The 21965-nt window shown below is 44.0% G+C and overlaps 2 protein-coding genes and 1 long non-coding RNA gene across 3 annotated transcripts; 2 read left to right on the top strand and 1 right to left on the bottom strand.

Annotated features, from left to right (window-relative positions):
• Nucleotides 1-1849: 1849 nt before the first annotated feature.
• On the top strand, nucleotides 1850-13783 carry LOC144609490 (uncharacterized). Its single transcript, XR_013549331.1, has 3 exons — nucleotides 1850-1958; nucleotides 2043-2127; nucleotides 13625-13783. It is a non-coding gene; the product is annotated as an uncharacterized LOC144609490 (long non-coding RNA).
• Nucleotides 13784-18050: 4267 nt separating this feature from the next.
• LOC144609487 (histone H2B 1/2-like) lies at nucleotides 18051-18437 on the top strand. Its single transcript, XM_078427974.1, has one exon. The coding sequence runs from the start codon at nucleotides 18066-18068 to the stop codon at nucleotides 18435-18437; it is 372 nt and encodes a 123-aa protein (XP_078284100.1). The 5' UTR covers nucleotides 18051-18065.
• A 1757-nt stretch (nucleotides 18438-20194) lies between these two features.
• Nucleotides 20195-20940, bottom strand: LOC144609470 (histone H2A-like). The gene has a single exon (XM_078427950.1). The coding sequence runs from the start codon at nucleotides 20938-20940 to the stop codon at nucleotides 20554-20556; it is 387 nt and encodes a 128-aa protein (XP_078284076.1). The 3' UTR covers nucleotides 20195-20553.
• Between the last annotated feature and the right edge of the window lie 1025 nt (nucleotides 20941-21965).

Genomic DNA, 21965 nt, shown 5'->3' with positions numbered 1-21965 from the left:
AAACAGATCGCTGTGAGAAGCACTTAGGGATGGAAAATGTTGCGAAAAAAACACTTCAGGACCGAAAATGTTGCGAAAAAAGCACTTATTCAACCTACATTTTTAAAGTAGTATTTATTTATTGCAAGTCACTTAACATACACAGATCAGCATGGGGCCCCTATGCTCGTGGGGCCCCGGACAAATGCCCATCAGGCCCATGCGTTAAGACGGCCCTGCCTGTCCCCATACCTCCTCTCTCACATCCATCCATAGACCCCAGTACTCTTTCCAGGTGAGGGAGAGGTTCACCTCTGCTAACATAATATACTGTATATTGGCACACCTGATGTGGCCTCCTTTACTTCAGCGAGCCCAAGCATAGTCTCAATGACGTTTCACCAAATACTACTTGCGCTTGGTCCGTCATAACCCGCTGGATCTCCCAGCCTCTGGCCTTTGTAACTCCCCTTCCCACAAAGACCATTCTATCTTGGCCAAACTGCATTGCCAGAGTGAAGCCACAAGCAAACTGCAGGAACATGACCTCATTGGATAGCTGAACACCTAATGGTATGAACATTGAATTCTCCAATTTTAGGTAATTGACCTAAAAAGAACCCCAAACACCGCTCTTTCTACTTTTTCTCCCCCTCCCCTCTCCTCCCAATGTCCCACATGGACTCACACACCAATCCTCCCACCGATATTCCACCTATAGGCATCACAATTTGTTACTCTTCTATCCTTATCCTATCTATCCTTGCATTCAAGAGAGAGCAAGATAGAGCTCTTAAGGATAGCGGAGTCAGGGGGTATGGGGAGAAGGCAGGAACGGGGTACTGATTGAGAATGATCCGCCATGATCACATTGAATGGCGGTGCTAGCTCGAATAGCCAAATGGCCTCCTCCTGCACCTATTGTCTATTGTCTATTATCTCACACCTTTTGTTTTTCATCTCTGGCCTTGTCCAACCTTTTACCTGTCTAACCATCTGCCCCTCACCACTATCCACCTATCAATTGTGTAGAAATTGCAGATGCTGGTTTAAACCAAAGGTAGACACAAAATGTGACAGTAACTCAGCGGGACAGGCAGCATCTCTGGAGAGAAGGAATGGGTGACGTTTCGGGTCTTGACATTTCAGTACAGTTAGCTCCTGTCTCACACAACCTCTTCCAGTTTCTTCCCCACCACTGATGTCATGTTCATTGGCCTTTAGTTCGCTGGCTGGTACTTGTGGCCTCCTGTACCTCGGCAAACCAACTGGAGACTCGCCAACCATTTCATTGAACGGTTGCACTCGCTCCACCAATGCCTACTACCTGCCCCCATTGCTAACCATTTTAACTCTCTTTCCTTCCCATACTGACCTTTCTATTCTGGGCCTCTTCCATTACCAAAGCAAAGTGTTCCAACCATCTGTCTCTCAAAACTTCCCTGGCTTGAGTTCACCGCTTACCTGCCACGCTTTGTGCTGCCTCTGCCTCCCAGCTTTCTCTGCCCCTCCCACAATCAAACTGCAAAAGGGTCGCAGACCGACACCATCCCCTGTTCAAGTTCTCCACAGATGCTGCCTGACCTGCTGACTTGCACCAGCACTTTCTGTCCTTTTTAATCTTGGCAGGAAGGCATACGATCTAATTACCTTCCAGCCACCTGGACTTAATCTCATTTGCATTCTATATTTATTTTTATTATTTTATGTAATTTTCGGTCAGTGTTGACTCCTGTGATTGACAGCTCCCTCTGCCCCGGTTTGCGGCCGCCCCTGTCACGTGACGCGGGGTAAACTCACCGAGGACGTGCGCCTGCCGTAATACAGGACACGTAGAGTCAGCGACGTCGTTGACCGGTCCGTGTGCGAGGCTGCGGCGAGGCCCACGGAGGGGGAGCGGCCTGGGCCCGGGGATGGAGGTGAGGCTTCCTTCCCCCCGGCGGGGAGATGTTGGTGTGGCCGGAGGCATCGGCCAGGAGGTGAGGTCCCAAGACTGACTTGGAGAGATGGGGAAGGTGGCGATTGTATTAACTGAGCTGGTCCTTGCTCCTTGTTGTTCCCAGGTGGATCTGGGACCTGACTGGTTGAATCTTGTGCGTCTGACTGCTCCTCCACTGTGACATCTTCCTGCCTGCTGGGCAGTGAACAGTGAGTTTGTGTTCGTACCTTATCCACTGGGTCCTTGCATCAGATTTAGCATTCTCATCTTCGTGGTCCAATTCCTCCTTGGTTCTGACTGACTCAATCTCTCTGTAACCCCCTCTGGCGCTGTGACCATCCTCCATCTGTGGCCTCTTTAGCATCATTGCATTCCTTCCCATTTCAGACTGGAGGCTTCTGCGCAGTATGTTACTGGTTCCTCTATTCTCCGTCATACATATGTATATGATATCATTGGTAAGCTTGCAGGTGACACCACAATTATGGTACAGTGTAGAGGGAAAACGGTTCTTTATGTTTACAACAGGATTTAGATCAATTGGGAAAGTGGACAAGGAAAAGACAGATGGAATTTAACTCAGACAAGTGCATATTGATGGATTTTTAGTGGTGATATCAGGGCATTGGGATTGAATTCAGACATTGAATGTTTGGATCTTGCAGAAGGGTGGCTGAGTAGATTGACTTTGGGATACCAGTACACAGTTGGCTGAAAGTTGCAACACAGGCAGAGAGAGTGAAGAAGGCCTATGGCATTCTTGCCTTCATCAGCTGAGGCTTTGAGTACAAGAGATGGACATCAGTTGTACAAACTGTTGATTAGAGAGTATTGAGAGTATTGCCTGCAGTTCTGGTTGACACACCACATGAAAGATTTGCTTAAGCCAGATAGTGTGCAGAAATTATTGCAAGAATGTTGCCTCGATTCGGTGGGCCTGCAGGTGAGATTGGGTACGCTGCTCTGTCAGGAGTGAGGAGGCTGAGAGATGACATGTTAGGGGTGCATAACATTCTGAGTGGCATAGATGGGGATAGCTAGAATCTGTTATGGTAGGAGTGCTTAACTGGAGAGCATAGGTTTAAGGAGAGACGCAGTGCATTCCAGATATTACCCAATGCCTGGGTGAAATAAGAAATGATTCCTCACATCACCCCTAAACTTATTTCTTTTCTCCTTAAACCTGTGCCAACGACACCTCCTCCTGGGGGACAGGTTTCTTACTATCTAACTTATCAGTGGCTCTCATGATCTTGTACATCTCTATCTGCTTCGGTTCATTCTCCCCAGCACCATGAAAACATACGCAGCCTGTCCTGTCTCCCCTCATAACTGAACCATTCCACCCCAGGCAAGATTGTGGTGAATCTCCTCTCCAATGCAATCACATCTTTCCTACACGGCCGGCAGGGTGATGCAATGGTAGAGTCGCTGCATTGCAGTGCCAGAGACCTGGCTTTGATCCGAACAACGGGTGCTGTCTTTACGGAATTTGTACGTTCATCCCGTGACCGGCATGGGTTTTCTCCGGGAAAAATATTGTTTCCTCCTTCAGATACCTAGAGTGATCTGACCCCCACAACCCTGTGGTGCAGCAAACTCCAGACATTCCCTTAACCTACAGTGCAGTGCAGGGGGTGTTCATTTCTTTCTGTACAACAAAGGAATCTGTGACCTTACAGAGTAGTGTTGGGTTGTTGGACTCTGTGACCTTTCATTATGGAGCCTTATAGGATAAGCTCGGTTATCAAACAGTGTTGTGTTTTTCAGGCCTGTGCCTGCAAGTGCATTGTCATTTCCTGTTAGATCACTATCAGTGTCATCTATCTATCTATCTTCTATCTATCTATCTATCTATATAATACTAAAACTCAGATCTTGTGTATATATTTTTTTGTGGTTTGGCCTGATATATTCGTAACAGCGATTGCAGCAAAACGGCGGACCGTAGCGCGACGGTTTTCGCACTGCCTCAATCGTCAATCTCGCGCTCGCTCGGCCGTGATATTTTCATTTAATTTGGTCGCGTGTTTTTTAAGTTACAGAGGTTTTAAAGCGCTGCCCCCCCCCTTTTTCAGAGGGGCGCTGCGGTGCAGATTTAGTTTTCAGCTTGTGACGGATACATTGTTTCGATAAGTTTCCAGAAAAGCACTTATTGTTTTAAAGTGGGTTTTTTTGTTATTGCAAGTCAAGTCAAGTCAGTTTTATTTGTATAGCACATTTAAAAACAACCCACGTTGACCAAAGTGCTGCACATCTGATTAGGAAACAAAAAAGACAAAGTTATAGTGGTCACTTGACATACACAGATCAGGAGGTTTCCAGAAAAGCACTGATTGTTTTGTTATTGCAAGTCAAGTCAAGTCAAGTCAAGTCAATTATATTTGTATAGCACATTTAAAAACAACCCATGTTGACCAAAGTGCTGCACATTTGATTAGGAAAAAAAAAAAAAAAGAAGGGTGGTCACTTGACATACACAGATCAGGAGGACGGGCCCAACGGGCACACTAGGAGAGTAAGAGTGGGGCTGGGGGAGGAGAGAATGGGGGGTGTGGGGACGGGCCCAACGGGCCCACTTTGAACGGGCACACTTGTTCTAGTATAATACTAAAACTCAGATCTTGTGTATATATTTTTTTGTGGTTTGGCCTGATATATTCGTAACAGCGATTGCAGGAAAACGGCGGACCCTCGCGCGACGGTTTTCGCACCGCCTCAATCGCCAATCTCGCGCTCGCTCGGCCGTGATATTTTCATTTAATTTGGTTGCCTGTTTTTTAAGTTACAGAGGTTTTAAAGCGCTGCCCCCCCCCCCTTTTTCAGGGGGGCGCTGCGGTGCAGATTTAGTTTTCAGCTTGTGACGGCTACATTGTTTCGAAAAGTTTCCAGAAAAGGATTTAGTTTTCAGCTTGTGACGGCTACATTGTTTCGAAAAGTTTCCAGAAAAGCACTGAATGTTTTGTTATTGCAAGTCAAGTCAAGTCAAGTCAATTATATTTGTATAGCACATTTAAAAACAACCCATGTTGACCAAAGTGCTGCACATCTGATTAGGAAAAAAAAAAAAAAAGAGGGTTATAGTGGTCACTTGACATACACAGATCAGGAGGACGGGCCCAACGGGCACACTTGGAGAGTAAGAGTGGGGCTGGGGGAGGAGAGAATGGGGGGTGTGGGGACGGGCCCAACGGGCCCGCTTTGAACGGGCACACTTGTTCTAGTATATAATACTAAAACTCAGATCTTGTGTATATTTTTTTTTGTGGTTTGGCCTGATATATTCGTAACAGCGATTGCAGGAAAACGGCGGACCCTAGCGCGACGGTTTTTGCACCGCCTCAATCGCCAATCTCGCGCTCGCTCGGCCCTGATATTTTCATTTAATTTGGTCGCGTGTTTTTTAAGTTACAGAGGTTTTAAAGCGCTGCCCCCCCCTTTTTCAGGGGGGCGCTGCGGTGCAGATTTAGTTTTCAGCTTGTGACGGCTACATTGTTTCGAAAAGTTTCCAGAAAAGGATTTAGTTTTTAGCTTGAGATGGCTACATTGTTTCGAAAAGTTTCCAGAAAAGCACTGATTGTTTTGTTATTGCAAGTCAAGTCAAGTCAAGTCAAGTCAATTATATTTGTATAGCACATTTAAAAACAACCCATGTTGACCAAAGTGCTGCACATCTGATTAGGAAAAAAAAAAAAAAGAGGGTTCTAGTGGTCACTTGACATACACAGATCAGGAGGACGGGCGCAACGGGCACACTTGGAGAGTAAGAGTGGGGCTGGGGGAGGAGAGAATGGGGGGTGTGGGGACGGGCCCAACGGGCCCGCTTTGAACGGGCACACTTGTTCTAGTAGACTAATAAAATCAATGATCAGCCCGAGGCTTCATACTCTTCTGTGCTTGTTCTCCATGACACAGTTCAATCTCAAAAATTACTGTTTCTGTTTTCAAATACCTGATGTCGTCTGGTCCCCACAACTCAATGGGATAGAAAATTCAAAAGATTCACCTCCCCTGCACCATCCTGAGGTTGTCCCAGACTGAACATAGAACAGCAGAGGAACCTTCTGCCCACAATGTCTGTGGCAAACATGATGCCAAATTAAACACATCTGCTCTGCCTGCACATGATCTACATTGCTCCATCCTGCATATTTATGTGTCTATCTTAGAGCCTCTTGAACCCCACAACACTGACTACCTCCACCACCATATCTGGCAGCACATGGCCACTCTGGGTAAAAATTTGCCCAGATATTTTTATCATGTCCCTCTCACTTTAAAGCTATTTCCTCTCATCTGACATTTTCTTTGTAGGAAACGGATCTGACTATACCCCGTCTCCTCAGAATTTTATAAAGTTCTGTCGAGTCTCCCCTCAGTCTCCGAGGCCCCAGAGAAAACATCAGAGTTGATGTCTTTGAGGACTGTGATTGGTTTCTACTTGTCCATCTCCCTGTACATTATGGAGCTGTACTAGGCAGTCTCAGTCAGTCCACAGCTGCTTTGTACAGGTCTGTGTCTCTCCAAACTTGGGGGTGGCTGGTGCAAAGCTCTCTGTGCACACTGGGCTGAGTGTGGTCTGCACTGGGCTGTGACTTCACAATGTAGTGCAGCGGGTATCTTTCTGTATAACACAGGTGTTACTGCTGGATATCTGGCTCCACACAGCAGTGCTGGGTTGCTGGGCTCTGTGTCCTTGCATCACGGTGCCTTATTGCTTCAGCTCTGTGCCTGTCATACAGTGATGTGTATTTTCCAAGCTTAGAGTACATGGAGTGTATTATTGTCTCCTGTCAGTTCATTCTTGGTGTCATAGACTCATAAAACCATACAGCATTGAAACAGGCCCTTTGGCCCAACTTGCCCATGCTGACTAAGATGCCCCATCTATTCTAGACTTCATGTTGTGCACTAAACATTACACCCTTTATTCTGTATCCGTACACTGTGATGGCTTGATTGCAATCATGTATGCTCTTTTCGTCGACTGGATAGCGTGCAACAAAAAGCTTTTCACTGACACATGTGACCATAATAAACTAAACTAAACTAAACTAGTTTCATCTGCCCGCTAATAGTTCATGTCCTCTACACTTTTCCAATCCATGTACGTGTCAAAATGCCTTTTAAATATTGTTATAGTACCTGCCAGTACTACCTCCTCTGGCAGCTCGTGCTATATACTCACTACCCGCTGTGTGGAAAATGTTGCCCCTCTGGTTCTGATTACTTCTTATCAATCTCAGCTTAAACCTATGTCCCCTTGTTCTTCATTCCTCTATTCTGGGGAATGTGCATTTACCCTGTCCATTCCCCTCATGATCTTATACATTTCTATAAGATCATCCCTCGGTAAAGAATATAATACTTCCTCCACCTCTCTCAAAGTAAAGGAGGCATTTAGTCCCATCTGCTCATTAGAGATTGTTGGTAATTTTATCTTGGATAAAAAATTATTTATCTTAATTTCATCCTTTTCAGATTCAGAAAGGTACAGATTAGTGTAGAATTGCTTAAATACCTCATTGATTTCTTTAGGTTTATAAGTAATAATGTTTTGATCTGTTCTAATTGAATTTATTGTTCTTGATATTTGTTCTTCTTTCAGTTGCCATGCCAATACCTTGTGCGCTCTTTCTCCTAATTCATAATATCTTTGGTTAGTTCGTAATATTAGTTTTTCTGTTCTGTAAGTATGTAAAGTATTGTATTGAAATTTTTTATTTGCAAGTTGTGTTTTTTTCGTATCTGAAGAAGTTTTCTGTAAGTCTTTTTCTAATACGGTGATTTCTTTTTCTAATCTTTCAGATTCCTTCCTATAGTCTTTCTTTATCTTAGATGAGTAGCTTATAATTTGGCCTCTCAAATAAGCCTTCATTGCATCCCATACAATAAATTTATCATCAACTGAATTTAAATTTGTTTCCAAAAATAATTCAATTTGTCCTCGAATAAAATCACAAAAGTCTTGCCTTTTCAAAAGTAAAGAGTTGAGTCTCCATCTATAGACTGACTGTTCTTTATCTGGCATCGTAATTTTCATTAATAATGGTGAGTGATCCGATAACAATCTAGCCTTGTAATCTATTTGTATTATTCTACCCCTTAATTGAGCTCAAATCAAAAATAGATCTATTCTAGAATATGTATCATGTTTATTGGAATAGAAGTAGTCTCTTTCCCTGGGATGGCTTTTCCTCCAAACATCTATTAAATTTAAATTTTCCATTAAATTCAAGGTTGTCTTCGCTGCTCTTGTCCTTGTCGTTGTCCTTGATGATCTATCCATTAGTGGATCTAAACAAAAATTGAAATCTCCACCTATCAATATATTTTCATGTGCTTCCGCCAGATTTAAAAAGGTACCCTGCACAAACTTCTCATCATCTATATTTGGTGCTTATATATTCATTAAGGTCCACAATTCTGAGAAAATTTGACAATGTACCATTACAAATCTACCTACTGGGTCACTTACAATATTTTGTATCTTAATTGGTAGCGTTTTCTTAAATAGGATAGCAACCCCTCTTGCTTTTGAGTTAAAAGAAGATGCGACCATACTTCCTACCCAATCTCTCTTTAACTTTTGATGCTCTTTTTCCGTTAGATGTGTTTCTTGCAAGAAAGCTATATCTACTTCCAATTTTTTCATCTGTGTTAAAATTCTCTTCCTTTATATCGGTCCATTTATCCCATTCACATTATAGCTTAAAAAATTTAATGTGTTATCCATTCATTCCTTTTTTTTTTCTTTTTTCCTTACCTTGATACCTCTTCCGGTATTTATATTGTGCCGTATTTCAGTGTGCTCCCCTCCATAGTCCAGGTATAAAAACAGAAAAGAAATAAGAAAGATAGAGAAATAGACCCTCCCTCTAATGTTGTTAATAAATAGATTAGCAACATTACCCCCCTCTATTATACAAGGTGTGGTCCGCACCACACTTGTGCCCATGATTATGGTAGAGCATCCACATTCTCCAACCCCCCCGATATATCAAGTACTTCTAAAAATTAACAATCCTTAATACAGTTAATCCCCTCTATAGTATACAGATATTATTAATAATCAATCATTCATGAATCTTCTTAAGCATTTCTCGATGGCAATTCTTCCGCATACACTTCTGCTTTGACAAAGTCTTTAAAAAATTTATTTTCTCCAGTGTTGATCATAATCTTCAAAGTAGCCGGATGCAGTAAAATAAACCTATAGCCTTTCTTCCATAGGGAAGATGGTTTCCCGCCTGAGTTCTATAAAAAATTTAAAGATTTGTTGTTACCAGTATTTATGGAAGTGATACATCAAGCGGAAAAAACTTCTACATTACCAGAATCCTTCTCACTGGCAATTATAATCATAATTTAAAAAAAAGGGAAAGACCCTTTAAATGCATCTTCTTATAGACCAATATCATTGTTGAATGCAGATTATAAAATAGTTGCTAAACTTTTGGCAAGGAGATTGGCAGAATATTTACCGAAGCTGGTTAAAGAGGACCAAACTGGATTTGTCAAAAAAAGGAAAATATCTGATAATGTAGCAAGATTTATAAGTATTTTACATTTAGCACAGAAAAGAAAGAGGTTGAGCGTAGCAGTTGCTTTAGATGCTGAAAAGGCGTTTGACAGGTTAGAATGGGATTTTTTATTTAAAGTATTAGAGAAGTACGGATTAGGAAATGGTTTCATTAACTGGGTAAAAACTCTTTATAAACAACCTAAAGCCAAAGTGGTGACAAATGGCCAATCTTCTCAATCATTTAATTTGGAAAGATCTAGTAGACAGGGATGTCCCTTGTCACCGGCTTTATTTGTATTGGCCATTGAACCTCTGGCAGAGCTATTAATTTCAGATTTAGACATTGGAGGATTTAAAATGAATCAGGAAAATCACAAAATTACTTTATTTGCAGATGATGTTTTAATTTGTCTTACTAGACCATTGGAATCCTTAAGAAAATTATATTTCAGACTGGAAGAATATGGGAAAGTATCAGGATATAAAATTAATAAAGATAAAACTGAAATAATGCCTCTTTCTGAAGGTAATTATGATCAATGTAAAAGAGAAAGTCAGTTTAAATGGCAAAAAGAAGGCATGAAGTACTTAGGGGTTAAAGTAGATAATAAGTTAAATAATCTGTATAAACTAAATTATAAACCACTAATTAAAAAAATTGAGGAGGACTTGAAGAAATGGATGAATATTCCAATTACATTGCTAGGGAGAGTGAACTGTATTAAGATGAATATTTTTCCGAGGTTACAGTATTTATTTCAAACAATGCCTATACCTTTACCAAATAATTTTTTTCAAGAATTGAATAAAATTGTGAGAAATTTTCTTTGGAAAGGTAAAATGCCAAGAGTGTCTATGGAAAAATTAACATGGAAATTTGAATTAGGTGGACTGCAATTACCAAATTTTAAAAATTACTATCTGGCAGCACAAATGAGTTTTATTTCATCCTTTTATCAAGAGGGTGGAAAAACAGCATGGGTTAAAATTGAAATGGATAAAATAAAAGAACTATGCCCAGAAGAATTTATCTATAAATGGGAAGCGAAGCTATTAGTTAAGGATCAAGAGTCACCTTTGCTAAAACATTTAATTAATATATTGTTGAAAACAGTTAAAGCTAATGATAAAAGATTTTTTCTAACAGCTAAAACTCCATTAGTAAAAAATAGATTACTGCCGTTTGCTTGGAATAATCAAATATTACAAGTCTGGGAACAGAAGGGTATTAAACATATGGGAGATTGCTACGAAGGAAATAATTTTTTGACATTTTCTCAATTGAGAAACAAATATCAAATTCCAGGGAATAGTATTTTTTTCTATTATCAATTACAATCTTATTTAAGGGAAAAGTTAGGTAATTCAATGTTTTTATTTCAAATTAAAGGAATTGAATCCCTGATTCAGGGCAAGGGAACTAAAAAAATTATATCTTCAATGTATAAATTGTTACAAAAATCTAGTCCAAAGACAGGAATTCAAAAATCAAGACAAAGATGGGAGACAGATCTGAATATTAGCATTGATGAACCAAGTTGGGAAAGATTGTGTTTAGAAAGTATGAAAAATACTATTAATGTGAGATATAGTTTAGTACAATACAATTTTTTACATCAACTATATTTAACTCCGAAAAAATTAAACAATTTAAATCCAAATTTACCTGAAATTTGTTTTAGATGCAACCAGGATGTGGGTACTTTTTTACATTCCACATGGGCATGTCCTAAGGTAACTCCTTTTTGGAAAGACCTAAAAAACTTTTTGGAACAATTGATGAATAAGACCATACCATTGGATTCAAGGTTGTTTTTATTGGGAGATACTAAAGGAATATTACCAAGATTAATTTTAGATAAATATCAGGAAAGATTTCTCAAAATAGCAATAGCAAAAAAATGTGTGGCGGTTACTTGGAAAGATCACAATGAAATAAGAATTGCAAGATGGTGTGCAGAAATGCGTAGTTGGATCCCATGGGAAAAAGCTACTTATAATCTGAGAGATAAATATGATTTCTTTTTGAAACTTTGGAACCCATTCACTTTAAAACTAGGATTAAGAATTGGAAATATTTAATTTCAGGATTGTTTTGATACCCCTAAAAATAATTTAATAAGAAATTAGCCGGAAGTGTTTCCTTCTTGTCTCCAGGTTCCCTTCTTTCTTCTTTCTTTCTTTCTTTCCTTTTTAAATTTTTTTATTTCTTTATCTTTCTCTTCTCCTTTTTCCTCTTTTTTCTAACTGGGGGGGTGGGGGGAGGGGGGTTGTGGGTGGGGAGATAATACAGAACAATACAGGTATAATCGAATTTAAATGTATAATCGAATTTATAATGTACGTACCATCGCGTACTATGAGTTCATACATGTATTTGTTTTGTTAAAATTTAAATAAAATTAAAAAAAATTTAAAAAAAGATCATCCCTCGATTTCCTGTGCTCTAAGGCAGGGGCCTACAAACTTTTCAGCATGAAGGCCACATTATATATTTGGCACATTTTTGCGGGCCGTAGGAAAAAATAAATAAGTGAGTTTTATAAATTTAATGAACTCAAAAAACTTTAGACTAGGTTACGTTCGATTAGATTAGGAAATGTTAAACTAGGTTAGGTTAGATTAGGTTAGTTTACATTAGGTTTATACGGCAACAAATAAATAATATTCAATTTTTAAAAAGAGCTTGAAATATTGGAATATATATATACCCTAGGTATACAATTATTTATAATACAGAAAAAATACAGTGACCACCACTGGGGTAGAGAGAGGGGTAGGGGGGGGGAGAGAGAGAGTCAGGGTAGAGGGAGCAGCAGGTGAGAGCGGAGCACGGTGAGAGGAGGGTGTCAGAGGGTCCAGTGAAGGAGCGCCGCCACTTGCGGATCTGCTCTCTCCCTCTCTTTCCCCTCTCCCTCTCTCCCAGGACCAGCGAGATCTGTGCCGTTGCTCCACTCTCTTCCCCGATCCCGTCTCCTTCTAACGCAGCAAAATAATTCAGAAGCCCCGCATCCCCGTGGTGAGCAGTGGCGGTGGCGAGCAGGGAAGTTTCACTTGTGTTTGTTCGTATTTCGCTGCGTTAGAGGGAGACGGGCCGGGGAGAGAGTGGAGCAGGGAAGCAGATCTCGCTGGATCTGGGAGAGAGGGCGGGAGGGACGGAGCAGCACCCGCTGACACCCTCCCCGCGCTCCCGCTCTCACCTGCTGCTCCCTCTACCCCGACTCTCTCTCCAGGTTGAGCAGCGGCAGCAGCCGCGAGGAGGGAAGTTTCGAGGGGGCGCTGTGATCTCTCGCCTTGTCCCGGCTCTGGGTCAGTGGCGATCCGCTCTCCGGCGAACCTTCGACAGCAGCTTCTGCCTTACAGGTCCCCGCTGTCTAAGAGCCTGTTGCGGGCCGGATAATATCTCGTGGCGGGCCGGATGTGGCCTGCAGGCCATCGTTTGGAGATCCCGGCTCTAAGGAATGAAGATCCGAGCCTGCCTAACCTTTCCCAATAGCTCAGGCCCTCATGTCCTGGGAACATGCTCATAACTCCTCTGGGCACTCTTTCCAGCTTAATAACATCCTTCCTATTACAGGGTAACCAAAATTGAAAGCAATACCTCAAATGCGTCCTCACCAATGTTCCGCACAACTTATCACAGGACTCCAGTCCCATTAAACATCCTTTCACCGTCACCCTCTGCTTCCTTCCATGAAGCCGATTCTCTATTCGGCTCGCTCCCTGTGGATCGCAAGCAATCTAACTTCCACAGCAGCTCACCATGCAGTGTGTAAGTCATACAGCGAATGCCGGTTATCTGTCATTGTGTACAAAGCAAGTGTGTCCCACTGGTACAGTTCTGAGTCTGCACAAGGATTTCAGCCCCTGAAGAGCCTCCCCAGTTTTGGTTGTTCACAGTTCTATAAGCTTTGAGTTATAAGCAGGAGCAGGATGGGCTGGGACCTTTTTCACTGTAGTTTAGGAGGTTGAAGGGTGACCTGAAAGAGGTAAACAAAATCATGAGGGGTGCACATTAGCTAAATGCTCACAGTCTTTATCCTGCATCTGCAGGGTTTTTTTGTTTTCCTCTTTAAATTGGAGCCTGAAGTGAGGGACTGAACGGAAGTGGAATCTCTTTGCACCAGTTGGGGTTTAGAAGAATGAGAGGTGATCTCAACGGCTTCTCTTGTTGTTTGCAGACTGATTTGGAGAGATGGAGATGGTGGCGATTGTATCCAACGAGCTGGTCCTTGCTGTCTGCCGTTCCCATGTGGATCTGGGACCTGACTGGTGGGGTCTTGTGGACCTGACTGCTGCTCCACTGTGGACATCGAGGTCTACTCTTCCTGCCTGCAGGGCAGTGAACAGTGAGTGTTAGTGCCTTACTGCACCGGCTTCCTGCCTCAGTTTTAACATTCTCATTCTTGTGTTCAAATTCCTTTTTGGACCTCACCCCCCTCACTCTTTCTGTCACCTCCTCCATTTCTGTGACTCTCTGACACCTCTGCTCTCCTCCATCAGTGGCCCTTTACACATCCTCACATCCCTTCACTCCACCAGTCCTGCTTCGAATAGAGCTGACAAATGTTCATTTCCAACCTCATCTCCGTCCTCTGCTGCAGAGGCAGACCCCGCATCAGTGCTGAATGCACCCACTCTCTCCCGGGTTCCCCTCTTGCCTTTTATACACTGACAAATGCTCTGGGATTGTCCTTCCAGTGTTGGGAGTGGCTGTTGCATTTTGGGTGAGTGTGGTCTTTACTGGACTTCACAGTGTGATGCATGTCTTTATCTGTCCAACAAAGGTTAGTGCTGGGAATCTGTGGCCTCAGATGAGTGCAGGATTTGCTGGAGTCTGTGTTCTCACATTGTGAACTTTATCAAATCACTTTACAATACAGCGCCAGCTGTTGTAATGATTTGTACCATAACAGTATAGTCCATCTATTGTAATGGTCTGGACCCTTTCAGTACAATGCCACACATTGTAATGGTCTGTGACTCTACAGTGCAGTGTCGGCTGTTGTGAAGGTTTGTGCCCTTGTAGTACAATACTGGCCGTTGTAAAGGTGTGTGCCCTGAGATGATGTTTCTGTTGATGTTTCTCGGTCGGTTACAATGATTTAATTGAAAGATACCGCATGGAAACGGGCGCTCTGTCCCACCACACACAGCTATCATCGATCTTCACAATATTTCTCTATTGCAACACCTTCTCATCCACTCATGCACAATTTCAGGGACAAATTACAGAGGACAATAACAACCAAGAAACGAGCACGTTTTTGTGACGAGGGAGGAAGCCGGGGCACCCGGAGGAAACCCACGCCGTCACAGAGGGAACATGCCAACTTGACACAGAACAGACAGCAGCTGAGGTCGGGATCTATCTTGTGTCACTGGCCCGACTGTGCTGCCAATCCCTTGCGAGCCATCAGTATTGTGTTAGGTTCAATCTCTGTCTTTGTATTTAAGAGCTGGGTGTTGTACTGGTCTATGTCCTCACTGGCCAGTGTTGTGCTCTGGTGCTCAGTGTGCTCGGAATACAATGCCGGTGTTTGTGCCGAGTGAATCCTTATTACACAAACTGACCACATCCACCCTGGACTTTAGAAGGTTTACAAGTCTGCAGGTTATTTCCCTGAAGGACCTGTCCTGTTTCCTTCTGATAGGCCTGACTGGTTGTTTCCACCACCCCTGGCGGCAGGGTTTTACAGATGAGAACCTCACTCAAAAAAACACAAGATAACAGGAGCAGGAGTTGGCTCCCTGGCCCCTCATGCCTGCCCCATATTCCCCAGATACCCCACCCTCAGAGGACTTGCTACAACTCTGTTTTAAATAGCCTCTCCTTGATCATGTAAACCTGTCCCCTCATTCCAATACCCCCCACTGGTGGAAGCATCTCCACCTCTCCCCTGTCACGACCTTGAAGGATCTTATGCTTCGATAAATTCACCGTTCATTTTTCTAATCTCAAAGATTGTGACCTTAATTCTCTCACTCCTTGTGAAAGAACAACCCTCTTCTCCCAGGAAGTATCCATTTGAATTACTTTTAAATTGACTCTGAATCCCAGTGTATCCGTTCTTCAGTACAGGGTGCAGAACTATGCCCAGTATTCCAGGTGTGGCCTCACCAAATCCCTGCACAACTGTAATACGTCCCTATTTCTAAACTTTAACCCTCTTGTAGTAAATGCCAATGTGCCACTTGCTGCACCTGCCCTGTGTAATCAGTACATGAGAATACTTTGTCCCCTCTTTACTTTGCCCTTGGCCAAGGTGCATCCTTATACTCTGCCCTCTCCTCCAGGTGATTAATATAGACCGTTCATAATTGAGGGCTCAATCCTACACAAATGGGTTTGCTAATGTTAAGTTAAGTTATAACATGACTGCCACTTGTTATAACATGTGCCATGTACTGCCACTTTCAGGATATATGTGCTCCATGATCGCTCTGTTCATCGACTCTCCCTGAGGCCCAACAATTTACTTGCTATGTCTCACCCTATTACACCTTCCAAATTGCATCACATCAGAGGTGTCAGGATTAAATTCCATCTGCTATTCCTCTTCCTGACATTCCATCTGATCTATATTCTGTTGGTGCCTCTGATAATCCTCCTCGCTCTCTACAAAACCACACATTCTTATATAATCCGTAAACATACACATCACACCTCCCACATTCACCTCTGTCTTTACATGATAAACATCAAGGGTCGCAACACCAGTCCATGTTAGCTGCCCCTCTGCCTAGTGCATGATGGGACATTTCATTCCCTTGTGCCATGACCTAGGCTGGGCCTATGGATGAGTGGCCTCACTCTTTATCACTCAGTCTCTGATCTCTTCTGTCACCATCTCTCTATCTGACCCCAGGTTAAGTCTTCGGTCTGTATGCCTGACTCTGACTGGGACAGATGAAACCCATATTAAATCCAGAACACATGTGCGTTCATCGGAACAGAATAAGGCCATTCTATTCTGCATGACTGAATCATGACTGATCTATCTTTTCCTGTCAACCCCATTCTCCTTCCTTTACCCCAAAACCCCTGACACCCAAACTAATCAAAAATCTGTCAATCTCCGCCTTAAAAATATCCATTGACTTGACCTCCACAATCGTCTGTGCCAATAAATTCCAGGTTCACTTCCCTCTGACAAAATTAATTAGTTTCTCATCCCCTTTCTTAAAGTACATCCTTTTATTCTGAGGCTATGACCTCGGGATCAGTGGAAACATCCCCTCCATGTTCACTCTATCCAGGCCGTTCACTATTCTGTAAGTTTCAATGAGGTATGCCCCCCCCCCCCCTCATCCTTGTAAACTCACATGGACAAGGATTGAGTGTGAATTTTGGGGAACCAGACTGGAATCCAGACTATTCATATCTGTCAGCTGTAAAGTGCCAGCTCTTTGGTCAGGGAGTCACAGAGTGATACAGTGTGATAACGGGCCCTTCAGGCCAACATGCCCCACCAGCCAACATGTCCCAGCAGCCTGCGCTTGGTCCATATCTCTCCAAACCTGTCCTATCCATTTCCCTGTCTATCTGTCTCTTAAACGTCGGGAGAGTCCCAGCCTCAACTACCTCATCTGGCAGCTTGTTCCATACGCCCATCACCCTTTGTGTGAAAAAGTTACCCCTCAGATTCCTATTAAATCTTCTCCCCTTCACCTAGAACCGACGACCTCCATGTGTATTGTATGGGCGTGCAGCGTAGGTTCACTAGGTTAATTCCCGGAATGGCGGGACTGTCGTATGTTGAAAGGCTGGAGCAATTAGGTTTGTATACACTGGAATTTAGAAGGATGAGGGGGGATCTTATTGAAAATATAAGATAATTAGGGGATTGGACACATTAGAGGCAGGAAACATGTTCCCAATGTTGGGGGAGTCCAGAACAAGGGGCCACAGTTTAAGAATAAGGGGTAGGCCATTTAGAACGGAGATGAGGAAGATCTTTTTCAGTCAGAGAGTGGTGAAGGTGTGGAATTCTCTGCCTCAGAAGGCAGTGGAGGCCAGTTCGTTGGATGCTTTCAAGAGAGAGCTAGATAGAGCTCTTAAGGATAGCGGAGTGAGGGGGTATGGGGAGAAGGCAGGAACGGGGTACTGATTGAGAGTGATCAGCCATGAACGCATTGAATGGCGGTGCTGGCTCGAAGGGCTGAATGGCCTACTCCTGCACCTATTGTCTATTGTGACGGCTGTCCTTTTGTGGAACTGAGACCGTGACTTTGAATCCGGCAGTTTGTCGAGCCCCACAGGAACTGGCCTGTGGGAAAAGCCCATGTGCCGTCCTTCCCCAGCCTGGCCCCTACGTGACTGCCTCGCAACCTCCATTGTTCCAAGGAGAGAAGCGATGATTCTCAGCAGCAGCTCCGCCGAACTCCGCCTCCCCCGCCCTGTCAGTGTCACCAGACACGGGGCAGTGGGCGCGCTCTGTGATTGGTGGCAGCGAGGCACTGTGATTGGTTGCTTCAGTGGTCCAATCAAACAGTTGAATCAAACTGACCAATGACAGTGCTCGCCTTCCCCATTCCTTCATCAGCATAGGGGAGGCTGCCTATTTAATCCGCACTCAGAGCTTGTTCCAGACATTCGTGTGTCTGAGGCCGAGAGACGAAATGCCTGACCCACCGAAAGCGGCCAAGAAGGGCGCCAAGAAAGCCGTGTCCAAACCTGCAGGCAAGGCGGGCAAGAAGCGCAGGAGGTCGAGGAAGGAGAGTTACGCCATCTACATCTACAAAGTGATGAAACAGGTTCACCCCGACACCGGCATCTCCTCCAAGGCCATGAGCATCATGAACTCGTTCGTCAACGATATTTTCGAGCGCATCGCGGGCGAGGCTTCCCGCCTGGCTCATTACAACAAGCGGGCGACCATCAGCTCCCGGGAGATCCAGACCGCCGTGCGCCTGCTGCTGCCCGGGGAGCTGGCCAAGCACGCCGTGTCGGAAGGGACAAAGGCGGTGACCAAGTACACCAGTTCCAAGTAAAGATCCTCCATGCTGACAAATCTAAAACCCAAAGGCTCTTTTAAGAGCTACCCACTATCTCAAGGAAAGAGTTGTAGTACTATTTCAGCATCGATTTTCTGCAAAATTGTTTACGTTAATCAAACTGCGGCGATTTCATAGAAATATATAAAATAGGTGTAGGAGGAGGCCATTCGGCCCTTCGAGCCAGCACCGCCATTCATTGTGATCATGGCTGATCATCCACAATAAGTAACATGTGCCCAATTTCTCCCCATATCCCTTGATTCCACTAGCCGCTCGAGCTCTATCTGTCTCTTAAATTCATCCAGTGATTTGGCCTCCACTCCCCTCTGGCAGAGAATTCCACAAATTCGCAACTCTGGGTGAAAAAGTTCCTTCTCACCTCAGTTTTAAATGGCCTCCCCTTTATTCTCAGACTGTGGCCCCTGGTTCTGGACTCGCCCAACATTGGGAACATTTTTCCTGCATTTAGCTTGTCCAGTCCTTTTATAATTTTATATGTCTCTATAAGACCCCCTCTCATCCTTCTAAACTCCAGTGAATACAAGCCAAGTCTTTTCAATCTTTCCTCATATGACAGTCCCGACATCCCAGGGATCAATCTCGTGAACCCACGCTGCACTGCCTCAATTACAAGGATGTCTTTCCTCAAATTAAGAGACCAAAACTGTACACAATACTCCAGATGTGGTCTTACCAGGGCCCTATACAACTGCAGAAGAACCTCCTTACTGCTATACTGAAATCCTCTCGTTACGAAGGCCAACAGCGTTCTTCACTGCCTGCTGTACCCGCACGCCAACTTTCAGTGACTGATGCACAAGGCCACCCAGGTCTCGCTGCACTTCCCCCGTAGCGAACCTGACACCATTGCGATAATTGCCTCCTTGTTTTTGCCGCCAAAGTGGATAACCTCACATTTATCTATATTATGCTGCATCTGCCCACTCACTCAACTTGTCCAGGTTTTAAGAAGAAGGGGTAGGTCATTTAGGACTAAGAGGAAAAACTTTAGGACTAAGAGGAGTTGTGAATCTGGAATTCTCTGCCACAGAAAACAGTGGAGGCCAATTCGTTGGATGCTTTCAAGAGAGATAAAAGTTTAGCTCTTGGGGCTGTGGGAATCAAGGGATATGGGGAAAATGCCGGAACAGGGTACTGATTTTGGATGATCAGTTGTAATCATATTGAATGAAGGTGCTGGTCCGAAAGGCCTACTCCTGCACCTTTTTTCTATTTTTAATTTTCCAAAATCCCGCTTTTACTGAGATCACTCTTTAAGTCACAACTCGACAGCTTGGACATGGATCATCTCACCACACCTGCCCACTTAAAAATGCAACCGGTACCCACGCGAGCGAAACCGCAACGAGATACCCCAGCTGCTGGCGGTTGTGCAGCATAAAACAGAAACAGATTCAGTGCTCACAGAATCACTTTTGGCGCCGTAGTCTCGCGTCCGTCCGCAGTTTGTGAGTTGTGGCCAACCATAACTTAATACTGTTTACACAGAAACCCGCCCGCTGTTATGTTCAGTGAAACGTATTTGTTGCGATCGTTTATCAGTTAATGTAAATGCAAGATTAAATTCGCGGAATCTCTCATGTCGGAGAGTTAATTCACGCTCCATTTCTATTGTAAATGGATCGGGAACAAGTGACGGGCGAAATGATGAATCCGAGATCTGAGATTATATTTGTTTTTGGAGATTTTTATTGAATAAAAGTTAGCGGACTTTTCAAACCTCAGCTCATTTTGGGGACTGACCGTTGGTTTCGGCGCTTCTCTTGTTGCCGCCTGTTCATTGGTGCACGAAGCCACTCATGAATGGGCTGCTCCCCTCACCAGTGAGATTAGGCGCTTCACCATTCATACAGAGGAAGTACAAGGGAGATTTCCTTATTTCTGGTTTAAAAAAAGTCTGGTAGGAAAAGAATAGAAAAGGGTTCGGGTTTGAGACGGAGCTCATCGTGCGCGGATATAGTCGTTACTCTGCAGGATTTAGACCAAGATACACAGAACGGTTGTTGTGAACCGGTATTCAGCTCTTCCACAGACACTGTGGGTGGCTCTGAAAAGAGCCTTTGGATCGTTACATTAATGTTTCGCCAAGTCACTTGGTCTTGGTGGCCGCGCTGGTTTTCTTGGGCAACAGCACGGCCTGGATATTTGGCAGCACCCCGCCCTGAGCGATGGTCACCCTTCCCAGCAGCTTGTTGAGCTCCTCGTCGTTGCGGATGGCCAGCTGTAGGTGTCTGGGGATGATGCGGCTCTTCTTGTTGTCCCGGGCCGCGTTACCGGCCAGCTCCAGGATTTCAGCCGTCAGATACTCAAGCACAGCAGCCATGTATACCGGGGCTCCAGCACCCACTCGCTGAGCATAGTGACCCTTTCTCAGATGCCTGTGAACACGGCCCACCGGGAACTGCAGCCCGGCCCGGGACGAGCGAGATTTGGGCTTGGTCCGAGCTTTACCACCTGTTTTCCCTCTTCCAGACATTTCCGACTAATTACTGCACACAGAATGAGGAAATGGTCCCGCACTCGCCCTTCTAATAGCTTCTGGGGGAATGCCGTTAGACGCTTACAATTGGTGATGCGGCGCTGTATCTCATTGGTGGTGTGTAACAGTCCAATTAGAAAGTTGGTTCATTTTCCAATCATCAGGCGGCAACAAGACGACCGCGGAAAATAACCGACAAAGTCGTCAAAATGACTTGAAATTGGAAAAGTCCGCCAAAGAGAAACATATTTAAAAATCGACCAAAAGAAATTTCAATCTGTGTGTGAACATGGATTTCCCGTCTCGTTCGGTTCCCAGCCACACGTAAAAGACATTGTGTGCGTGAATTGCACCACAAGAGATGTTATGGAATTAACTGCAGAATCTTCCATTTTTTCCACTGGTAATCTATCAGAACATACCCGATTGAAACAATATGTTTGAGGTCGATCTTTGTGTGAAGGCATCAGACTGTGGGTTTGTCGAACTAGTTGCATTAAAGCTGTGTCCTAACTCCTAACATTAGTACAACTCTGTGGTACTGGGAGACTCTTAAAAGAGCCCCAAATTCACTGGGAAAATCAGTTTTCCAATATTGACTGGGGAAATAATAGTGTGAAATGTTTCGATGAGGTGCAATTGCTCAAAGGTTTTCAGGAGTGTTTTCTCCAGCAATATGTAGAGGGGCCCACACGTGAGAGGGCAACACTTGATCTAGCCTTGGGAAATTGGGAAGGGCAAGTGAATGAAGTGTTCGTGGAGGAGCCTTTTGGGGCCAGTTAACGATAGTTATGGAAAGAAAGGGGTCCCAAGTAAAAAAGTTAAATTGGGGCAAGACCAACTTTGAGGGTATGAGAGAAGGTCTCACTCAAGTTGTTTGGAAGGGCAAGGAACATCAGCCAAGTGGGATGTTTTTAAAAGTGTGCGAACAGTGCAAAATGTTGAGCCTCCATTCAAGAAAGGCTGCAGGGAAAATGTTGGGAACAATAGGCTAGTGAGTTAAACATCTGTAGATGGAAACT

This window comes from Rhinoraja longicauda, chromosome 34 (genome assembly GCF_053455715.1).
Source record: "Rhinoraja longicauda isolate Sanriku21f chromosome 34, sRhiLon1.1, whole genome shotgun sequence".
Lineage (NCBI taxonomy): Eukaryota > Metazoa > Chordata > Chondrichthyes > Rajiformes > Arhynchobatidae > Rhinoraja > Rhinoraja longicauda.
The sequence above is the reverse complement of the archived record's forward strand: the minus strand, read 5'-3'. Positions and strand labels throughout refer to the sequence as shown.

Excerpts from the sequence above, each read along its gene's own strand:
- LOC144609487 (XM_078427974.1), top strand. The coding sequence starts at position 18,066 with ATGCCTGACCCACCGAAAGCGGCCAAGAAGGGCGCCAAGAAAGCCGTG.
- LOC144609470 (XM_078427950.1), bottom strand. The coding sequence starts at position 20,940 with ATGTCTGGAAGAGGGAAAACAGGTGGTAAAGCTCGGACCAAGCCCAAA.